Source organism: Thamnophis sirtalis, unplaced genomic scaffold (assembly GCF_051295495.1).
Source record: "Thamnophis sirtalis isolate CommonGarterSnake01/CBP01778 unplaced genomic scaffold, rThaSir2_p1.2 scaffold_12, whole genome shotgun sequence".
NCBI lineage: Eukaryota > Metazoa > Chordata > Lepidosauria > Squamata > Natricidae > Thamnophis > Thamnophis sirtalis.
Window position 1 is genome coordinate 49,922,345 of NW_028261392.1, and position 23,598 is coordinate 49,945,942.

At 43.4% G+C, this 23,598-nt stretch overlaps 1 protein-coding gene across 3 annotated transcripts in view; it reads right to left on the reverse strand.

Moving 5' to 3' along the window:
- Positions 1–23,598, reverse strand: part of RPS6KA3 (ribosomal protein S6 kinase A3) — a 72,235-nt gene that overhangs the window by 26,851 nt on the left and 21,786 nt on the right. For 2 of the 3 annotated variants that reach the window (XM_087726446.1, XM_087726448.1), the window contains exons 6-15: positions 19,738–19,817; positions 18,850–18,956; positions 16,965–17,002; positions 16,657–16,799; positions 13,450–13,520; positions 5,890–5,978; positions 5,729–5,793; positions 5,226–5,328; positions 3,792–3,916; positions 1,914–2,039 (exon numbers count right to left, since the gene is read on the reverse strand). In XM_087726446.1, coding sequence (XP_087582572.1) covers positions 1,914–2,039; positions 3,792–3,916; positions 5,226–5,328; positions 5,729–5,793; positions 5,890–5,978; positions 13,450–13,520; positions 16,657–16,799; positions 16,965–17,002; positions 18,850–18,956; positions 19,738–19,817 — 947 coding nt within the window. The remainder of the gene's footprint in view (positions 1–1,913; positions 2,040–3,791; positions 3,917–5,225; positions 5,329–5,728; positions 5,794–5,889; positions 5,979–13,449; positions 13,521–16,656; positions 16,800–16,964; positions 17,003–18,849; positions 18,957–19,737; positions 19,818–23,598) is intronic. The other variant, XM_087726447.1, reaches the window with a different exon arrangement.

Consider the following 23,598-nt stretch of genomic DNA (forward strand, 5'->3'; position numbering starts at 1 on the left):
CATCGTCTGGACTATCCATATCTGGACTATCCTTAGGGGGCAACATCCACAGCCATTCGGTCTTGTCAGGATTGAGTGCGAGTTTGTTCACTCCCATCCAGACCCTAACAGCTTCCAGGCACTGGCACATCACTTCCACCGCTTCACTGAGTTGGCACGGGGCGGACAGATACAGCTGAGTATCGTCCGCAAACTAATGGTATTTAATCCCATGCCGGCGGATGATCTCGCCCAGTGGCTTCATGTAGATGTTAAATAGGAAGGGGGACAGGACCGACCCCTGCGGCACCCCATAATTGAGGGGCCTAGGAGTCGACCTCTGTCCTCCGACCAACACCGACTGCGACCTGTCGGAGAGGTAAGAGGAGAACCAATGCAAAACTGTGCCTCCCACTCCCACCTCTTCCAGCCATCGCAGAAGGATACCATGGTCGATGGTATCGAAGGCCGCTGAGAGGTCAAGGAGCACAAGGACAGAGGAATAGCCTTTGTCACTGGCCCGCCAGAGATCATCGGTCAGTGCGACCAAAGCGGTTTTGGTGGAGTAACCAGGCCTGAAACCAGACTGAAAAGGGTCTAGATAATCAGCTTCATCCAAGGTCCGTCGGAGTTGGAGGGTCACCACCTTCTCAACAACCTTCCCTAAAAAAGGGAGGTTGGAGACTGGACGATAGTTTTTAAAAATAGCTGGGTCCAGAGAAGGCTTCTTGAGGAGGGTCTCACCACCGCCTCCTTAAGAGAATGTGGAAAGGATCCCTCCATCAAGGAGGCATTCGTAATTCTCTGGAGCCAGCCTCGTGTCACCTCCCTGCTGGATGAGACCAGCCAGGAGGGACACGGATCCAGTAAACAGGTGGGGGCACTCATCGCTCCCATGACCTTGTCCACTTCATCAGGGGTGACAAGCTGGAACTCATTCCAGAAAGTCTGAGCAAGACCCTCCCTTGGCAACTCGGCTGGTTCTGTTCAAATGGAGTCCAGGTCTGTCCGAATCTGAGCGATTTTGTCCGACAGAAACTGAGCAAACTCCTCAGCTCGACCCTGCAAGGCATCACCCGTTTCCCCCCCATTCAGGAGGGAACGGGTTATCCTAAATAGGGCGGCCAGGCGCGACTCTGCGACGCAATAAGAGCGGAAAAATGCGCACATTTTGCTGCCCGTATCGCCACGAGATAAGTCCTAATAAAGGCTTTTAGCAGTGTTCGGTCGGATTCGGAGTTACTAGCCCTCCAGCGTTGCTCTAGGCGTCTCTTTTGGCGCTTCATCTCCCGGAGTTCCTCAGTAAACCAAGGAGCCCTCCTGGATCCACTGCCACGGAGAGGCCGCATAGGCGCAATCCGATCCAGGGCCCCAGTCGCCACTGTGTTCCAGGCAGCAACCAGGGACTCTGCCGGATTGTGGGCAAGAGAGTCAGGTATGTCCCCAAGCTCCAGGTGTCTGGGGTGGAACCACCTAATCAGTTCCACCTCCTTGCGGTGGGGAAGTAGCTTCCAAAAATCAAGCCTCAACAGGTAGTGATCCGATCATGACAAGGGCAAGATATCTATTGCCCTTAACTCGAGATCACGTCTCCACTGCCCCAAGAGAAACACTAGGTCAAGTGTGTGTCCCGCTCTATGAGTTGGACCCTGGATTACTTGGGTCAAGTCCATGGCTGTCATGGAAGCCATGAATTCCTGGGCCCCATCAGAGCGTTCACCTAAGGATGGTAGATTAAAGTCCCCCAGTACTAACAGTCTGGGGAACTCAATCGCCAGCCCGGCTACTGACTCCAGGAGCGCAGGCAGGGCTGTTGTGACGCAGCTAGAGTCAGAACTTCAAATACACTTTCAGCCTCCATAATCCAACCTGTAGCTATCCAAACAGCAACACAACTAATAGCTATATTTCTGATACAATTGAGCAGTGATTACCTTTACAGCATATTCCATATTTGTGGTTTTATGTATACATCTCTTGCAAATGGAATAGGATCCAACTCCTATATCTTGTTTGACTTCATATCCGTCAGTAAACTGAATGCTGTTCCTGTGCAACTGCTACCAAAATAACATAATTAATTAATGAGTTCTCTTAGCTCTTTGTATTAAAATATCTTAAATTTACAGTATATTCACAAGTAAATTTGTACTAAATTTAAAATAAAATGAATCTACTTTTTATTTTGTTGCCAGAACGCTCATGTTCACATATTAAATAGTGTTTAAATACACTGAGGAAGATAAATGATAATTTTATAATGAACAGTTAAAAGTTAAAGTATCTGATCTTAACCATAACAAAAAAGTGGCTATATATTTTAATAAAAAACAGCAGGGCAAAACATATGTCTATGATGAACATTTATAAATTGTTTAAATGAATTTAAATAAAATGTATGCAGAGAGTAAGAAAGTTACAAGTAGGTGATTCTTTGTTCATTTTGCAAGAGAATAACTTAAATGCTAAAAACAATTCCCCACTACCGTGTATCCCCGAAAATAAGACAGGGTCTTATTTTCTTTTGACCCACAAAATATAGCTTGGGCCTTATTATCAGAGGAGGGCTTTTTGCTTTGGATCGCTCGGGAGCTGCTCTCTTGCGAGCGGGCTCCCGGAGAGCCGGGCACAGCCTCAGGGTGGAACGACTGTGTTGCGCTGTTGCAACAGCAACACAGCAGCCATGAGGTGACCACACTCATGAGCAGCCGCCCAGCAACCACCACCCCTTTCCAGTCGGGCACAGCGCCATTCACTGACTTAGGGGTATTCGCAAGCCGTGGAAGCGCCTGTTCGCTGCCCTCTGGCTTGGCGCCTTCAGAATGCCCCTAGGTCAGTGAATGGGGCTCTGCATGGCTGGAGAGGAGGGTTGCGCAAGCGGCTTTTCCGCTCCCCACTCGCGCGACTCCCAGGCTCACGATGCCCTTGCCTAACTCTCCCTGCAGAGCCAGGGCATCTCTGCTGCTGCCGCCGCCCGCCACATGGCTTTTTCTGCAGCTTCCAAAGCACGGAGGTAGGTTGCCGAGTCTTCTGGCAGTTGCGTACTCCCAGAGCGGCAACTGCCGAACAACAGCTGTTTGACCCTGAGGCTGTGCCTGCCTCTTTGGAAGCTCGCTTGCAAGAGAGCAGCCGCCCGGCAACCCCCCTCTCCAGCTGGGCACAACGCCGCTGACCGACCTTGGTATCCCGAAGGCACCAAGCAACGTGAGTCTTTGCCCCCCACCTCATTCCCGTGGCTTGGTGCCTTCGGGATACCGCTAGGTCAGCTCTGCCTGGATGAAGGGGGGGAATTCTCCAGGGGGGTTATTTTCCGTGTGTGTGTGTGTGTGTTATATTTTTGCCCACCCAAAAAATGTGGTATGGCCTTAGTTTCAGGGAAACATGGTAGTGACTTAGGAGCAACTTCATAGCATCCCTTACCAATTGTGGAAATGATGCAAAGCATCACCTCACTGCTATTATTTAGGCATAAGAATGGTTAGATAACTCTAAAAGATGCTAAAAGTCATTAAGTATGTAGCAATATTTAGGACTTTTATGTTCTTTAACACTTCCGATTTTGTAAACTGTAATCACTAAAAAAAAAACTGTATCTACAAGTACTGTATCATATTAGATTCCTACATAGTTTATACTGTTCAAGTCAGCTGTAGAAGTAACTCTTCCAAAGCAAATTTTACATATGTAAAACATCTTTCTATAAGCATTTTACATGTAGCCATTTGCATTCAAAATTATGCAAATGATGTTTGTTCTATGAATGTTGGCTTAGATAACAGTCAATCTAAAAATTCTTCATTAAGAACATTCACCTGAACTATTGAATGCCCACCAGATGTCTGCATAGCTTGATTTTCATCATCTGATGCAATAGCTACAAAACTGAAACCCCGGAAAAGCTGATGAGCATTAGCACTTGGTGGAATACCAGGTGAATCTGCAAATAATACATTGATAAGTATGTTTAATAAGGTTGTAAATATTTAAGAACGTTCATAATAAAAATAAGATATAACAGCAATATGTAAAAAAAATTAACTAAATTGCAATACATTTCAAACATTAAAATTTTAGTTGGCTGATAGGTCAGATATCTGACAGAATATGTTTTTCTGAAAGGCTAATAGCGAGGGATATGAGATTTCCAAGAAAATAAATTCCAAAATTTGGGCAAATTGTAGTGTACAAAGGACAGCTTGATGACTCATGATACATTTAAGTTAAACTACAAGGAGAATTATTTTGCATTTAATGCAAAATCATGGAAGGGATTTCTTTCAATATACAAGGACTGCATATGATAGCATGAACACTATGGCAAAGGTTAAATAAAATTTAATATATATGTGCCAGAGAAAAATTTGAATAATATATATACTAAAACTTCCTTGATATAGGTTTACTCAGCCTTCCATCCTTCCGAGGTGGGTAAAATGAGGATCCAAATTGTTGGGGGCAATATGCTGACTCTGTAAAACCGCTTAGAGAGGGCTGTAAAGCACTGTAAAGTGGAATATATACCATATTTTTCCGAGTATAAGATGCTCTGAAGTATTGGAGCGCATCTAGCTTTTGGGGAGGAAAAGAAGAAAAAAAAATCTGCCTCCCAGCAATTTGTCTCCTTGCAGCAAACAGCCTGTTTCAGTTTCAGTTTGCCCTGATAAGCACAAGAAAAAAAAAATCTCCCTGTCTCCCAGCAATTTGCCTCCTTGAAGCAAATAGTGTGTTTCAGTTTCAATTTCAGCACAAGCAGCTGATTATCGGTTGGCTCGGCCTCTCGACCTATTTCAGGCTGCAGGAATTGCCATTGCCTATTACCGCCTCTGCGCGTCCCATTATTGGCCTCCAAGTGCCTCATTTTCCGCCAATTCTGATCGCCGTCAGCCGGAAAGGGCTGAAAATGTGGCACATAGAGGCCGAAAACGAGTTGCGCAGAGGCAGCAATAGCCTATGGCAATCCCTGCAGCTTGAAACAGCTGATGGTCGGGAGGCCGATCCAACCGACAATCAGCTGCTTGTGCTAATCAAGCTGTGCTAATCAAGCTGTGCTGAAGGTGAAACAGGCTGTTTGCTGCAAGGAGGCAAATTGCTCAGAGGCAGAGGTCAAAGGGTGGGGGCCGGCGGGTGGGCGGGACTACATTCGGTGTATAAGATGCACACGAATTTTTACCCTCTTTTTGGGGGAGGTGGGTCTTATACTCTGAAAATATGGTAAGAAAGTGCTATTGCTATAGTATATATTTTACCTTTTGGTGTTTTTGCTGTAAATTCAGAATCAAAATAAAAAGTGTCCTCAGGTCTACCAGTTGCAGGTTTAAATGGTGGATTAATTTCTCTTCTGTACAATTTCTAAGGCAAACAAAATTTTAATATATTACAAATATATATAAATAGTCCTTGAGTTACGATTGCAATTGAGGCTGCATATTACAGTTGTAAATCATTGCTAAGCAAACCAATTATTCTTTATGGAGTGGATTTTGCTGGAAATAAACAATGGTTTCTGATAAAAATAGCTCGAATTGCACTTATGTGACCACAAATGGTGCAAACAACTGTAAATGTGGGCTGGTTTCCAAACATTCAAAATATATCATACGACTGTGTGTGTATTTGTGGGGGGCTGAGAACTTCAGAACTGAATGATTATTAGCTTTTGGGGGGGGGCTGTCCATCGTAACGTGGAACACTCAGTAAGCATGATATGTTTCTTATACTAATTAATGCTTTTATTGATTTGTGTACTTACATTCCAGTCTATTGTGGTGAAAAATGGATGCCTCTTAATTTCCTCAACTCCATCGGGACCTGCTCCTATTAGAGGTTATTAACAAAAACAATACCAAAAACTCCTTAGATAGTTATTTGATTTATTGTTGAAATCTTAATTAGATGACTTTAATATTCTACCTAATCTATTTGCAGGATTTCTTTTGAAAAGCATTCGAAGAAGACTTTGAGCTTCTGGACTTAAAAACTGGGGCATTCCAAGTTTGGCTCTGTAAAAGAAAATAAATTAATAGTTTACACACATAAATGATATTAATCTACGTTCATGGATTTTAGTTTATTACTGTAGGATACTGTAGATTAAATAATTGGTATTAATAGCCACTGTTTCTACCACCGAATGATTGGAATGATTTTTCACTATTATGCTGCCTGTCATCGTATGAGCTTCAGGTCATACGATGGCTCAAACAGCTTCCATGCAGACTGATACAAGAGAAAGAGAGGCTGAAGAATGAAAAGTAGAACATGCCGAAAAAACCCCTGTTCTTATGATATTGGATGCTGTCTCTTGTTTGGAAATAAACTGTTAAAAGCCTCATAGTATGTCATAAAATGGCAGCATTAATCATTTTTTATTTTAATCAATTTATTTGGCTGCCAATCTTGTAAACATGACTAAGCAACATTATATAGAGCACAGAAAGGGAGTAAGAAATAGTAAGCTAAAGAAATTAAAGGAACGAGAAAAGAAAATGAGAAATACAGTTACATCAAGTTTGCAGTACATCACTTGCTACTTCATGCTTTATGTTTGTTTCTACATTCATACACAATTTCATACATTTCTTTTAGCAACTTTTTTAAAAATGAAAACTTATTATTTATTATTACTAAGTTTTGTATTCATTCAGCACCTGTTCATTCTTTGATCCAGACTCTTATTTTTCTCAAATTCATCAATGTTTTTATTGCATTTGATTTACTTTATGTTTCTCCTGATCTAACTCATAAGGTGAATCAGAAACACTCTTACATATACCGTGTTTCCCCAAATATACAACTTACCCCCGAAATAAGCCCTAGCCTGATTTTTGGGGATCGGCGTAATATAAGCCCTTGTGAGGGGGGATATGGCCAGCACAGGAGGCAGCCCTTCCCCGGTCACCTCATGGAGGCTTGGCCCCTTATTCACGGCCCATGGATCAGCTGAGCCAGCAAGGCCTGGGAGCTGCCTTTCTTTCTGTCTCTCTGCGAAGGTCTCCCAGTGCAATGCTCTGCCGCAGCTTCAGAGCAAACCTCCACCTTCCCTGTGGAGGATTAAGAGGCTGAAGGATTTGGAGGGAGCATTTTTGGGATGTGTGTCTGTGCAGAGCTCCCCAAGGATAGAACAGGGAAATGGGGGGGGGGAATATTTTTCTACTGATTGGAGCAAGGTGAAGCCTCCAGCCTTGTATCCTCTTCAGGGAAGGTGGAAGTATTCTCTAAAGCTGCAACAGAGAATTGCACAAGGAGACCTCTGCAGGTAACATTTCTGAAATGTTAACTTTTAACACTGTACTCACAGGAAAATCCCCCCTCATCACGGTTTGATTTACTTTCTGTGAATCTTTGTGCTGAAAAAGGTCTGTGCTTTCTTGTTCTCTTCTTCCCCCGCCCCACCTCCAGCTGTCCATTTCAGCTTTCACAGAGAACCATCTGCCAGGGTGGATGATACCTCAGGGGGTGTGATTGAATTCCAACCCCAACAGACCTGGTGGGCACGAGCTATCCCACCTGATGTGGGAACACCTGATGTGGGGGCCTATGGGAATTTCTGGGAATTGAAATCCACAAGTCTTTAAATGCCCATGCTTCTGCTGGCCTCTTTGCCCTCCTGGCAGTGCTGCTCTTGGCAGCACTGCGGGACTACTCCTGCCTGGCCAGGTTGAATAATCCCAGATTTAAAACCTCTGAAAACCTCCTGAGTGCCACTAGCCTCCCAGGGCTCCTTCATGAGCGGCCACTGGTAGAGCCATGCCACCTCGCCCACTGCTGTCCCATGCACAGCTGGAATGAGAGTTGCAGCGCCTGCTAAGCCCCAAAGAGCACCGGGCTCTATGTGACTGTAGCCCAGTGCCTGCAGCATCAAGTGCAGGCTGGCACTCAGTAGTCCAAAGACAGCAGTGGGTGAGGTGGCACAGACAGCATGGCTCCACCTGTGATGCCAACAGCATGGGGCTTACCGCAGCCGAGAAGTGTCCCAGTAGCAGCAAGGACAGCAGGCAGGGTGGGAAGAGAGAGAGAGAGCTAGATCCAATCCAACTTGGGAGGGCTGGTGATGTTCTCTCTCCCTCCCTCCCTCCCTCCCTCCCTCCCTCTCTCTCTCTCTCTCTCTCTCACACACACACACACACACACACACACATACGTCCCTCACAACCCCCCACCAACTCAAAGGCAGCCACATCCCTTCACTAACCTGCTTTCTAGCTTTGTTTTCTGCTGCGTGTGCAGGGCAAGAAGTCTGTGGGACTACTGTAAAAAACCTTGCGAGAAGTTGGCACCCCTGGTCTCCTTTTCACTGTCAGAGGCCTTCAGGAACTTCTTCTGAGGCTGATAAGGCTTTCCTGAAGCCTCTGCAGCCGATAACAGAGCTCTGGATCTGGAGTTCTGTTATAGGCTACAGAGGCCTTTAAGAAAGCCTTGCAGACCTTGTTGACTGCAGAATAAACGGACCAGAAAGGCAGGTGTTGGGGTGCATAAGGTCTGGCTGCAACTGTCTGAAGGTAAATAAATAGGGCAGCTCCACACACCCCCATCTGCACCAGAGGTGGTATTCAGCAGGTTCTGACCAGTTCTGGAGAACCGGTAGCAGAAATTTTGAGTAGTTCAGAGATCCGGTAGATACCATCTCTGACTGGCCCCGTCCCCATCTATTCTCTGCCTCCCAAGTCCCAGCTGATCAGGAGGAAGGGGAATTTTGTAGTAACCGTCCCCTGGAGTGAGGTGGGAATGGAGATTTTACAGTATCCTTCCCCTGGCATGCCCACCAAGTCATGCCCACAGAACCAGTTGTAAAAAAAATTGGATCCCACCCCTGATCCTCACCCTAGCTTAATTTTTACCTGTGCACCCTGGAGTGGGCAGGGTCTTAATTTGGGCTTATTTTGGAGGTAGGACTTACATTGGGCACACGTGTTAAAAAAATCAAGCTAGGACTTACTTTCAGGGTAGGTCATATTTTCGAGGAAACAAAGTACTTTGGAAAAAAAAATGCCAAGAATACTGTATGATTTGTTCAGACATTCACCAAGTCAAAGTCTGACAAGATGGTGTGTGTGTGTATGTATGTGTGTGTGTGTGTATGTATGTGTATATATATATATATACACACACACATCTATACACACACACACACACACATACATACATACATACATAACTTACCATAAATCAAGCAACAAATGTAAGTCAAATACAGATTTTTCAAATGACAAAGTTATATTTAGGATTTATTATAATTTATAGGCCGCCCTTTTCCCTGAGGGGACTCAGGGCGGCTTACAAAAACACGGGGAGGGGGGTACAAAGACAAAAAGCATAAGACAATACATAATATTAAAAAATAGAGCACAACATTCATTCATCATTCGGGAGGGGACGAACTAAGATTTTTATCCCCAGGCCTGACGGGATAGCCAGATCTTAAGGGCCGTGCGGAAGGCCTGGGCGGTGGTGAGGGTGCGGATCTCCACGGGGAGATTGTTCCATAGCGTCGGAGCTGCAACTGAGAAGGCTCTCCTCCGCGTAGTCGCCAGTCGGCACTGACTGGCGGATGGAATTCGGAGGAGGCCTACCCTGTGCGATCTGATGGGACGCAGGGAGGTAATTGGCAGAAGGCGGTCTCTCAAATAGCCAGATCCACTACCATGGAGCGCTTTGTGAGTGGTAAGTAGGACCTTGAAGTGCACCCGGAGACCAACAGGTAGCCAGCGCAGCTCACGGAGGATCGGTGTTATGTGGGCGAACCGTGGTGCGCCCACGATCACTCGCGCGGCCGCATTCTGGACTAGCTGAAGTCGCCGGATGCTCTTCAAGGGCAGCCTCATGTAGAGCACGTTGCAGTATTCCAGCCTAGAGATCACAAGGGCTCGAGTGACTGTTGTGAGGGCCTCCCGGTTCAGGTAGGGCCGCAACTGGCGCATCAGGCGAACCTGAGCAAATGCCCCCCTGGTCACAGCTGACAAATGATGGTCGAAACTCAGCTGTGGGTCCAGGAGGACTCCCAAGTTGCGGACCCTGTCTGAGGGGTATAAATTTTGTCCCCCCAGCCTGATTGATGGAACATTAGCCAAATTATTGGGAGGAAAACACAACAGCCACTCGGTCTTTTCCGGGTTGAGCACCAGTTTGTTAGCTCTCATCCAGTCTTTGACAGCCTCAAGGCCTCGGTTCATCACTTCCACCGCTTCATTGAGTTGGCACGGGGCGGACAGATACAACTGCGTGTCGTCCGCATATTGGTGGTATTTTATCCCGTGCCTCCGAATGATCTCGCCCAGCGGTTTCATGTATATGTTAAATAGTAGGGGGGATAAGACCGAACCCTGCGGCACCCCACAAGTAAGGGGCCTTGGGGACGATCTCTGCCCCCCCACCAACACCGACTGCGACCTGTCCGAGAGGTAGGAGGAGAACTACTGCAAAACAGTGCCGCCCACCCCCACCTCCCGCAGTCGTCGCAGAAGGATACCATGGTCGATGGTATCGAAAGCCGCTGAGAGGTCAAGGAGAACCAGGATGGATGCATGGCCTCCATCTCTGGCTCTCCAGAGATCATCGGTCAATGCGACCAAAGCGGTTTCTGTGCTGTAACCGGGCCTGAAGCCAGACTGGAAGGGGTCAAGATAGTTAGCTTCCTCCAAGGTACGCTGAAGCGGGAAGGCCACCACCTTCTCAACAACCTTCCCCACAAAGGGGAGGTTGGAGACTGGACGGTAGTTGTTAAGAATTGCTGGATCCAAGGACGGTTTCTTCAGGAGGGGTCTCACCACCGCCGCCTTCAGCGCGGTGGGGAGATGCCCCTCCCGAAGAGAGGTGGTAACAACCGCCTGGATCCAGCCTCGTGTCACCTCACTGCTGTTGGCAACCAGCCAGGAGGGACACGGGTCCAGAATACAGGTGGAGGCGCTCACAGCTCGCATAGCCTTGTCCACATCCCCGGAGGCAACATCCTGAAACTCAACCCAGAGATGGTCTGCCAGATCATTCCCTTGTGTCTCGGCTGGATCTGCAAGAGTGGAGGCCAGGTCCGATCGAAACCGAGCAACTTTGTCCGCCAAGAACTGTACATACTCCTCAGCCTTACCCTGTAAGGGGTTCTCCGTCTCCCTCCTGTTCAGGAGGGAGCGGGTTATCCTAAACAGGGCGGCTGGGCGGGACTCGGCGGACGCTACCAAGGAGGCAATGTGTGATCTTTTGGCAGTTCTTAGAGCCCGAATATACTCCTTGGTGCAAGCTGTCAACAGTGCCCGGCTCGACTCGGACCTATCAGACCTCCACAGGTGCTCTAGGCGTCTCCTCCGGCGCTTTATCTCACGGAGCTCCTCGGTGAACCAAGGAGGCCTCCGTGGGCCGCTGACCCGGAGGGGCCGTAGTGGCGCAATCCGGTTTAGAGACTCTGATGCTGCCGAGTGCCAGGCAGCAGCAAGAGTCTCCACCGAACTGTGGGCGAGAGCATCTGGAATAACCCCAAGCTCCGTCTGGAACCTTACTGGGTCCATAAGTCGCCTGGGGCGGAACCACCTGGTCGGTTCCTCCTCCCTACGGTGGGGGTTTGGCCTCCGGAAGTCTAGCCTCAGTAGGCAGTGGTCTGACCACGACAGGGGAATGATCTCATTTCCCCTCAGACCAAGATCATAACTCCACTGCTCCGAGAGGAATACGAGGTCGAGCGTGTGACCCGCTGAGTGGGTTGGGCCTCGAATTACTTGGGTCAAGCCCATGGCTGTCATGGAAGCCATGAACTCCTGCGCTCCATCAGAGTGTTCACCGAGCGAAGGCAAATTGAAGTCCCCCAGAACCATAAGCCTAGGGAACTCAACTGCCAGCTCGGCTACTGACTCGAGGAGCGAGGGGAGGGCTGCTGCAACGCAGTTGGGAGGCAGGTACGTAAGCAGCAGACCCACTTGACCCTTGAGGTCCAGCGTCACCAGTAGGGACTCACACCCGACAAGCTCCGGAGCAGGGATCCTACGAGGTACTAAAGACTTCCGGATTACAATAGCCACACCGCCACCCCTTCCCTGGGCTCTCGGCTGATGAAGCACCTGAAATCCGTCTGGGCACATCTCTACGAGGGGGACTCCTCCTTCTGTGCCCAGCCAGGTCTCAGTAATACATGCCAGGTCTGCGCCCTCGTCTGTTATCAAGTCCCGGACGAGGGGAGCCTTGTGAACAACAGACCTGGCATTTAGCAACAGCAGCCTGAGACCAGGGTCCTGACTGCTCGCGCCATCTGACCTTGGAGTGGGACTCGTAGGGCCGGAAGGAGGGATCTCTGTAGTATAGCGAACCCTCCTTCCCCGGTAATGGCTAGCCCTAAAGTCCCCGCCGTATCTGCCTCTCCCTGTTATGACCGCAATGCTCCGACCCTCTCCCGTGGATGTAGTTCCCCCAACCACCCCGGTGGCCCCCGCAAATCCCACCAGGTCCTCCGAATCATACATACTCATTCACTCACTCAAACAATCCCCACGTGGTAATTAAAACACAAAAATACAACAGTAATAATGATAAAAAGTGGGATCATTCATTCGATCTCATACATACTCCTAACATATCCCAAACACAGTAAGAAAAAAAAGATAGAAAAAATAAAAAAAAGAAAGAAAAGAATAGAATTGCGCACTTATTAAGTTGTTAAAAAGCGAGTCCAGATAGAGCCAAATGGCTCTCCATAATTAAAATAATTAAAATAGGTGGTATGCAAGAATGAGAAGAAATTGTAGGCATAAGCACTGAAAAAATGTATTCCCCCCTTATTTAGTGTTAACAAACTGAATATCTGAGAAAACTGTTCAAGGTTGGATTACAGCAACACTGTTTTGAAGATAACATGAACAAGAAATATGAGACATAAGACATTTGGTGAGTTAAAAGGACTAATAGTTACTGTATGTCAAAATGTAAAGCATTGGGTTGCATGTCTTTACACTTCTCATGGAGAAAGCAGGACATCTGGAATATGCGTTTATAATATATTAATACCTTTCAAAAAATAAGGGGAAGAATAGTCATTAGATATTACAATCCAAAGAGCAAACCCCGTAGAATCGTGATGGTGAACCTGTGGCACGTAGAGCCCTCTCTGTGGGCATATGTGCTGTCGCCAGCTGGTGCTCGCCGTCGCCAGAGCACTGGAAAAACACCCAAAAAACAGCCCATTTCTGGGCCATTTCAGGCTGTTTTGGGGCCATTTTTCAAGCCATTTTTGATCCAAAAAACACTCTCCAAAAACGGCCCGAAATGGTCCGAAAAGCAGCCTGAAAATGCCCCCCAAAACAGCCTGAAAATGCCCCCCAAAACAGCCTGAAAACAGCCAAAAAACAGGCATGCGTGCGACAGTCAGCTGATCTTTGATTTTCCGGCACGCACACATGCACACACATGCACGTTCCAGTTTGGCCACTCGGTGCTGAAAAGGTTCACCATCACTGCCGTAGAATAACTGAGACACATAAATAAGAGTGTACTCACTTGAGAATCATAGTCATGGTTTCTTTTCTGTCTTTCCCTTGAAAAGGTAGAGTACCAGTGAGCATTTCAAACTGAAAGAATAAATTTTTCATCAATTATACTAAAAGATATGGAGAAAACCCTTTGACAAGATTATTTAGCAGAACAGATTTCCCCCCCCCTATAAATTAGTAGCTTTATATGCAATTTTCTCTAATAACAGCTTAAATTCCCAAAAGCTTAACTCCATATTTAATGTGCTGCCTGAAAATACTGAAACACAGCAGCAGCCATGAGGTGACCACGCTTGCCGCCTCCTGCACCTCAAAAATAATAAGACCTCCCTGAAAATAAGGCGAAGTCCTTATTTCGTGGGTCAAAATAAAACCCTGTCTTATTTACAGGGAAATATGGTAGTCAGATTAAAAACATGTTAAAATACCCTTTCTTTCAAAAACTGCATAATCATGTTTCTTGTAAAAGCTAACACTACTTTATTATTTTTGTAATATACAAGTAATGTTCATGTTAACAGTTTGTACTTTAAACACAGAAGTTCAAAATCTACGTATATGTTATTTAAGTCAATTTATATTGAAAAATATTGCATTAGTAAAAAAAAAATTTTTTTAATAAATGTTTTTTAATTTTAGTTTAAAACAGGTACACATCTTTCTTTACATCTGTAAAAAATATATCAATCAATTACAGATAAGTTTTGGTACATCTCCTCCACAGTCAACCAACACAACTCATATTAACTAAGGCATTATTATATATCCATTTTCATTTAACTGTAATTATTATTTAGCAATATTGATGAAAATAATAATCTTGACCAATCCCTGCCCACACCGGTGGGAGAGAAAAAAAAAAAAAAAAGAAAAAAAAAAAGGACAGATAAAAAATAAAATAAAAAATAAAAAATAAAAATAATACAAAAAAAGACAAAAACGACAAGAGACAAGGCAGGAAAACGAAACAAAACACAGGTGTCTATCATGAGAAAAAAAAAGAAGTATATCAACTGGTTACAACATGCTTTGGTGCTTCTCTTCCATTAACTCATATTAATTCAAATATCTTAACTCGAATATTTACCATATCAACATCATTATACCTCCAGTTTTAATTACCTATGGTTATTTAAACATCCTTCATCCTTAGCTATGCATTACATAATTAATCCATAACACATGCTGACAATTCATTTACTTATTTATAAAATCCTCTATTATCATCAAATCCTCATATCCTATTTTAGCTGGACATCCATAATATTTAATTATATCATATATCATAACATTTTCCCAGTATTGATTAACATTTGATTGTATGTATTTTATTTAGTTTTTAATAGTGATAATTATTGTATTTAATGCTCTTTATGTATAATCTTCCAATTGTTAGTTATCATATCAACTCCACATTATATATATTACTATCAATATCAATTATTATTCAACTATATCTGTTACAAGAAAAAGCAATTAGGTTTAACTAGTTTTCAATTGTGTTCTTCAATCTATCAGCCAGTTCCAAATTATATATATTACTATCCATATCAGTCATTTTTCAGCTATATCTATTACACATTAAGGTAATCAGATTTAGCTAGATTTTAAATTACGTTGTTCCATCTATCAGCCAGTGTCTCTCCAATAGCAAGATCCTCTCCAGCCAATTGCCACGCGTTGGATAGATTTACCAAATGTTTTCATAATCAAATCCAGAAAAAGATATTTTGGCACCTTTGGACTCTGAATGTCAGTGATGAAATAATAATAATGTTGTCCTGGGCTTGTAAAATTTTCCAAATTAACTTTAATTCTCAAGGGTGGATTTTCCATTCCTCCTGCACTTTGTCTTTTTAAATGAGCCTTCTTTATAGCTTCCCCCCTCCTTTCTTCCTCTGAGATAGACCAGACACCATTTCTCACATTTTCCGTTTGTATTTCAGGAGCATTTAAACATTCAACAATCTCAGTTTTTGCTTCATATTTTAAAATCAGATGATCCAATTTTCTTTCCAGTCTTTGATAAGAATCAAAAAGTCCTCTACATGCGGAAAAAAGTCTCTGAAATGAAATCTTAGAGGTATTTTGGGACGCCATGATGTGTGTCGCAGTTAAAAATTGCAAACTCTTTTTTTTTTCCCACAGACTTCTTAGTCTCTCACAGGCTGTGATTGTAAACAAAGCCGAGTAGTAAAGTAATAAAAGTGTCGAATCGTGACGGGCTAATTAGTAGAAAATAAATTTTACGATCGACTTAAGGAGATTCAGAGGGGGGAGGGTGTCGAGGAGTTTCTTGAAGCATTTAAGAAGTAAAGTAACCACCAGCCATAAATCCATTAGAAAAAGCCAATTTGCCGCTAAATTTCCCTGTTCTTTGGTTTCAGTTATCTTAAGTTTTTAACGCGAACAGTCTCTCTTGGATAATAAAATCAGCTTACCAGATGACATCACTTCTAGCATTCTTAGGGGCAACCTGCAGTTTCAGTTAGCACGCAGCTAATCCAGAAAGGAATTGGCACGAGGAGTTAATACCCCCCCCCCCCAGAGATTTGCGGGTATCTCTGAGGTCCTGGGTCTCTCCCCACCTTCACTGTCGTCTCCGGGACAGCTAGGGTTCAAAGAACCTGTCCAAAAATCCTTCGGTATAGAGGAATTTCAGGAGTAGCCTGAAACTCCATCTTCTCACTGCTAAGCCCCGCCTTCTTCTCGCATTAGTAAATTTTGAAAATCTCAAAAGTTTTTTAGTTGCAATTTTTAATGATCAAGTAAAATACAAAAGTACATTTGCTTAGATTTGATTTATGGACATAAATTTGAAAAATACTGTTTTTATAATACTATTACTATAATTCTGTTTAATTTAAATAAATTCCATTTGTCCTAATTCAACCCTGGAGATGTATATTGACAGGATTTAATTCATCTTAGATGTACTTACGAAATAATAAAAAGTGCCAAATTTATAGTGACTTGCAAACTGCTAACAAGTGAAATAAAGAACTCAATTGTTTACACTGCCAATTTATATCCCTGACATATATGCATATGTTCAAAATAAATTAACTAGGTGGGTTTGTATTTGACATTCACATATGGTTAAAATCAAGTTCCTTATCTTATTTTATTATTACAGAGCTTACTAAGATAAGTGCACAAAAGCATGATGTGGAGTATCAAAGATCAATAACTTTATCATCCCATACAAACTTACCATTAACACACCAAATGACCACCAGTCTGCACTCTGTGTATGACCTCGCCGATTAACTACTTCTGGGGCCATATATTCCACTGTTCCACAAAAGGAGTACGCCTTTTTCTCATGATCAATAGATTCTTTGCTTAAGCCAAAATCTGGAAGGGAAAAAAATACACTTTTATACGTATACTAATCAGAAAAGTATTTAGTTTTTAATAGGCTATTTTTAAGTGCATGTAATTTACAAACATTCTGTTTTATCACGCAAAAGGGAAGGTGTCTACAAATCATTCATAGAAAGTAAATTTTGTCTTACATACCTGTTAATTTAATATGACCTTCTTCATCAAGAAGTATGCTATAAATAAAATAAAGTTTTTAATTGGTTGTATGAATTTTATTGGTAACAATTAAAGAAAGCTATAAATAGTATAAAATGTTATTTCAGGGTTACTCCTCTATTGATAAAGGTTTCCCCAGTCCAGTTGTGTTCGACTCTAGGGAGTGGTGCTCATCTCCGTTTCTTAACTGAGGAAACTAATGTTATCTGAAGAACTTTAGTGGTCAGCAAGCCAGCATGACCATAAGCCGAGAGGCATGGAGTGTTGTTACCTTCCCACCAAAGTGGTACCTATTTATCTAACGTATTTTTCGGAGTATAAGATGCACCTTTTTGCCTCAAAAAAGAAGCTGAAAATCTGGGTGTGTCTTATACATCGAATACAGCATTTTTAACCTCCTGATGCCCCGCCCCTTCATCAAAATGGCCGTGTATACCCTTATGGAGGCTTTCAAAGAGCTCATGGGGGCTGGGGAGGGCAGAAATGAGCAAAAAACGGGGCATTTTTTGCCCCCAACCCCCAGCAGCATTCTACAAGCTTCCATAAGGCTATGCTTGCAAATTTTTTGTCAAAAAACGGGCCTATTTTCGTGAAGAACGGACTGTGTTTTGCTCGTTTGGGGGGGGGCACCCCCCCAGGAGCACTCTGCAAGCCCCAAGGCTATTCATGCCTTTTTTGGGGGGAAAACGGGCCCATTTTCATGAAAAACGGGCTGTTTTTGGGAGGCTAGCAGAGTGAAAAAACTTTTTTTTTCCTTTTGGAAAGCTCTTTAACTGATTGATGAGAATTACATTGATCAAGTGCTGTGCCAGCAGAATCACCTACCTATCTACTGTATTTCTCTCTCTATTTCTCTCTCTCTATCCCTTTACTTACCTACCTACCTACACACACACTCTCCCTATCTACCTACCATATTTCTCTCTCTCTCTCCCTTTATCTACCTACCTAACTAGTCTCTCTCTCTCTCCCTACCTATCTACTGTATTTCTCTCTCTCTATTCCTCTACCTACCTACCTACCTACCTACCTACCCTCTCTCGGTCTCCCTACCTACTGTATTTCTCTTGATTTCTCTTTCTATCCCTTTCTCTCCCTACCTACCTAACTACTCTCTCTCTCTCTACCTACTGTATTTATCTCTCTCTATTTCTCTCTCTATCCCTCTACCTAACAACCTACCTACTCTCTGTCTCTCTCTCTTTCTCCTACCTATCTACTGTATTTCTCTATCTCTTTTTTATTTCTCACTCTATCCCTCTACCTACCTACCTACCCTCTTTCTATCTCTCTCTATTTCTGTTTATCTACTTACCTACTCCCTCTCTCCCTCCTGTATTTCTCTCTCTTTCTCTCCCTATCTATCTACCTACTTTTTTAAAAAAATGCCTCTTAAAAACCTTGGTGCGTCTTATACTCTGGTGTGTCTTATACTCCAAAAAATATGGCACTTGCATTTGCATGTTTTCAAGCTGCTAGATTGGCAGGAACTGGGGCAAGTAATGGGAGCTCACCCCATTGTGTGCTGCTCAGGTATTGAACCCAGGCTGTCAGCTGAAAAGCTGACAAGCTCAGTGTCTTTAACCGCTGAGCCATCACATCTGTATAGATAGAAATGGCCTATAAGTCTGTACAATAAATACATAAATTTATCAAATAAATGTAGCTGTGGGCATCTGCAAGTGTTTGCTTCTTTTATTAGAGAGGTGAAAGTAGTGTTGTGCTATATGTTATTCCCCTCTGGTATTTATATGTACATAGAAAAGGACAGATATTTATGATATAAAAAAACTTTTGCCATGCCCTTCTACTTGACCATAATTTCATGGAGACAGCTACTTGAATCCAATTTGAAATAACTTACTTTTCTGGTTTTAGATCTCTGTATATTATCCCAAGACTATGCAGATGATCTAAAGCGAGTGCTAATTCAGCCAAATAAAATTTGACATCATCTTCTGTGAACATGACCTACAAAGAAAAACATGCATTTCCATAAGATACTGTCATGTCCTGCCATCAAAAGTTGGAAGTGGGGGAGGAAGGGTGGACAAATGTGCAATATGATTTTGTGTATGTGATGGGAAATAGGGAGGGGGGAATGACAGGTGATGAAGACCAGAGAAGCCTGGAACAGTTTGTACCAGAGGCACCAAGGCAATGCACCTTGATAAAGGAATGTGAATTGCCCAGAACATCTCAATGTTCTCATATTATCTTGGCAAGCTCCGATTGGCAAAGTCCCTGTGACAGACTGGTCATAGGGAGAAAGGAGAAGAGAACATTTTCTGTATCTTTTTTGTGCGGGGAAACCTTAGAGCCAGCCTGACTATATTGCAACCAATTTCCTTAGTAAAAAAATGTTTTGCTTCAATCTAATGGAGTCGAAGATCTTTCTTTCCTAAGGGACCAGATTGGGGCAGGTCTGACAGACAGTAAGAATGTTTATTTCTCAACTTAAAATGTAACAAATATAATTAAAAGTAACATACAATATTCAGATAGATAACTGAATTTATAAAAGCGATTGTAATTATTAAATAAGCATTAACACCAAGCATATATAATTCATACTAACATATAATCATAATTAGCTAGAAGAATTATTTCAAAGTATAGAGAATGCAGAAGAAATGCTATATGATACATACAAAAATTAAGAAATTTGGAAAATATTCCTACATAGTTAAGCTGTGTATTTAAAGTGCTACTATAAAGCTCCTGTCATAATTACAATATAAATCTTGCTTACCTCTTTGGATAAGCGTGTAAACAAATCGCCTCCTCTGAGAAAGTCTAAAATAAGATATAACTTCCCTTCTGTTTGAAAAGCTGAGGGAAAAGTAAACAACTGATTTCAGTAAAGTCATACAGTATCACTAGCCTCAGAAAGGAACTATTTAAATTATTTATGTTAAACTCTATAGGATATATCTAGAAAACAATGCCAACATTAGTACCTATCACCTTTAGTGCCTACTGCTTCTGTTTGTTAAAGTTGCTACTGTACTCCAGTAAGTAACTAACTGCATCTATTGCGGCTACAGTGGTGGGTTTCAAAAAATTTTAGAACCTATTTTGTAGGTGTGGCCTGTTTTGTGGAAGTGGCTCAGTGATCATGTAACCGGGTAGGAGTAGCTTGGTGGTTGTGTGACCGGGTGAGCGTGGCCAAGTTGGAAAATGTGGTGAAACTCATTTAACAATGCTCTTGCTCAGCAACCAAAATTTTGGGCTCAATTGTGATTGTAAATTCTCTTTTTTTCCTTCCTTCCTTCCTTCCCTTCCGTCCTTCCTTCCTTCTTGTGTCTCTCTCCCCCACTTATTTTCTTTCTTTCCCTTCCTTCCTTTCTTCTTTCCTTCTTGTGTCTCTCCCCCACTTATTTTTTTTCTTTCTCTTTCTTATCTCTCTCTCCAACTTTCTTTCTTTCTCTTTCTCATTCTCTCTCTCTCTCTCATGCACACACACACCCTTTCCCTCAAGTCTGCCACTGACAGTTCTCAAAGAGACGGAAGGACTCCTGCCTTGGGAAGGGGTTGGACTAGATTACCTCCCTGTTCCCTTGCACCCCTCTATGTTCTCTGTCCCATTTAGTCACAAACAGCCCCATTCACTTTAAAGTTGGTCACAAACTCCACTCACCCTGCGCACACCGTGGTCCCACCCAAGAAGGCGAGCTGTGGGGCGGGGGAAGGAGGGGAGTCTGTGGCTCCACGTTTCTCAATTTTCTTCCCCGCCTCGGTTCTGCAGGCGAGAGGTGCTGCTGCTGTGTGGCATCGCGGTGGTGGAGTTGGAGCGCTGCCCGCTGAGCAGCACGACCCACAGCTAGCCCAGGAGCAGTAGCCGCTGTCACCACGAGCTACCCCGCACCATCGTTCGCTACCACTCAGACTGGAGACCAGGCACGCAGAGTGGTTGTGGCGGCAGCGACAGCAGCTGAGCAGGGGCAGCACTTTGGTGGGCGCTGAGGGAAGGAAGAAATGAAGGAAGCTGCAGGCTTCTTTGCCTCAGCTACACAACCTCCTTTTGTTCTCTGCTGCTTGAACGAGTGAAGTAGGGAGACAGAGAACGAAAGGTGGTCGCGTAGCCAAAGCAAAGGAACCTGCAGCTTCCTTCCTTCACACGTTCGGGCAGGGGGGGGGGCTTTCTCGCATGCCTTTGGAGAAAGAAGGCGTGCGAGAAAGCCCCCCTCCCACTGCCTGAACAGTGTGACCTCCTTTCGTTCTCTGCTGCCCGAATGAGTGAAATAGGGATACAGAGAACAAAAGGAGATTGCGTAGCCGAGCCAAAAGAATCTGCAGCTTCCTTCCTTCACATGTTCGGGCGGGGGGGGGGGGGGCTTTCTTGCATGCCTTCTTTCTTTCTCCGAAGGTGTGCAAGAAAGCCACCCCCCCGCACTGCCCGAATGTGTGAAAGAAGGAAGCTGCAGGCTCATTTGTCCTCGGCTAAGCGACCTCCTTTCGTTCTCTGCTGCCCGAACAAGAAAGAAAGAAGGTGTGTAAGAAAGCCCCCCTGCCTCTCAGAGGCGGGGTGATTGATGAGCCAGCCAATCAGTGAGCGGGGGGGGGGGGGAAGCATGGTATGGATGGGCAGGGCAAGCAAGCGGCAACCAGATGGGTGGGTGGAGCGAGTGAGGGAGGTAGGCAGGAGGGAGCATTCAGGTACTGTGCCATCGGACGAACGGGTTCCAAAAGGTATGCTAAATTTCACAAACGGGTTCTAGCATACCAGTGCGAACTGGCTGAAACCTACCCCTGTGATGCTGCTTCCATCCTGTCAATCCTTCCTGAAGATTGCCCCACTAGAGAAGGCTGAACTAGGAACTAGATAAGACCTACAGTGAGAGACTGCCTCACAGTCCCGCAGTGCAGGGCTGTAAAAAGCATAATGGCCATTAGAGCTAGCTTGGAGGAATCATTTGTCATAGGAAGTATTCATATTATAAAGTCATTGTTTCAACATGCTTGGTCATTAAATTTATTTGGAAGTATTAAAATACAGTGGCTAAACTCCAGCATTTACCATGGGCTATGATTTTCAAATAATCAATAAAAACAATGCTTTATCACTCAAATTCAGTAAAAATGTACAATCTTTGCCTGTTAATGCTAAAACATTATTGTAGAATTTAGAGTATCTGTAAGAGACGCTATGAGAGCTCTTCCTGATTAAAATGTCTCCAAGCTAAGTTGCTGACTCTCAGCAAGGAAGTTTATAAAAGAGAAATGCTTCTATGAAACAAATGATATATGGTGGAAAATACATACAGCATTTGATTATTTAATTTTTGGCAAGAAAAACAATAAGATTGCTCTATATTATGAGTCTATTCTGTTTCATAGTTTTATGCATTGATACAATTGGCAGAACTGAGATGGCATACAAAGAACTTGGAAATAGCAAAATATTATATACTAACCTTCATGTAAATGGAAAATGTTGATGAAAGAATGTGATTATCACTATATACCAGGCAGTATCAATGCTACATTTTTATTGCCATATTGTTTGCTTGATTATTTTGTAATAATGCAATAATGCAATATTTTACCATGCTTAAAAAACAAGATAATATTTTTCAGTGAAACTCGATACAATATCTTTCAGAATATATCTAAACTAAGATATATTTGTTTTGAGTCAGTTTTTGACTCCTGCTGACTGCCTGGAAAAGTCCTTGCAGTTTTTGTGGTAAGATTGCCAGAAATGATTTCTGAAAGGACAGACCAAGAGTGAGTGACTGGCTCAAGATTACTCAGCTGCTTCATGCCTAAATTGGGGCTAGAATTGGTCTCTGGATTTCTAGCCTGTGGCCTTAATCAGATATTGGCTCTAAATTAAGCTACACACTGTAATATATTGTCAGTTTCATAAACATTTGCACACAATGACGCAGAAGCTCATTGTAGGAAATCAATGCTTTGCCTGTCAGAAAGGAGGGTGCTGGATTTCTTGAACCAGGACTTGGCAGTAAATCTATACATCTCATCTCAGCTTAAATTTGGCTGGTAGGTTCAGATTTGGCTAAAACCATTCAGATACACAGCACAGCATTAGTAAATAAGAATCTTCACTGAAATTAGTATGAAATGCCAAAAAAAAAGAGGATGGCCCTGTCAGTGCGTGACAATACAGCTCCCTTTTGTATCCCCAATCTTTTAAAACTTTGTCTTCCCACTGCTCCTGTGTTATAATGGACTTTTTGCCCTGTAATTTTAAGGCTTTGAAGCTCAGTTGTTTTGTTGAATAAATTTAAATGTCGCCCATCTTGCTGTCTAAAGCAACCTTTTGACTTAACTATATGCCCCTGCTCTGAAAATTGTTGGGTCCAATTTAACTTGTATAGTGAAGGACAACGCCCCCTAGAAAAAATATTTCCATAACCTGTCTATGGAGCAATGACAGTTTATTTAGCTCAGCTGCCTCCTAAATTCCAATATTAGGTAAACTTGACTTTTAAGGAAAATGAGGCGTAGTAAAAGAAACAAACTTTCTGAAAGATTTGCTTAATCATCTTAGAGACAAAAAAGATAAGCAAAAATACAAGCCATAAAGCTGGCAACAGTAAACACAGAAAGCAATCTCATCAAAGTCATAATAAAAACAATTCATAAT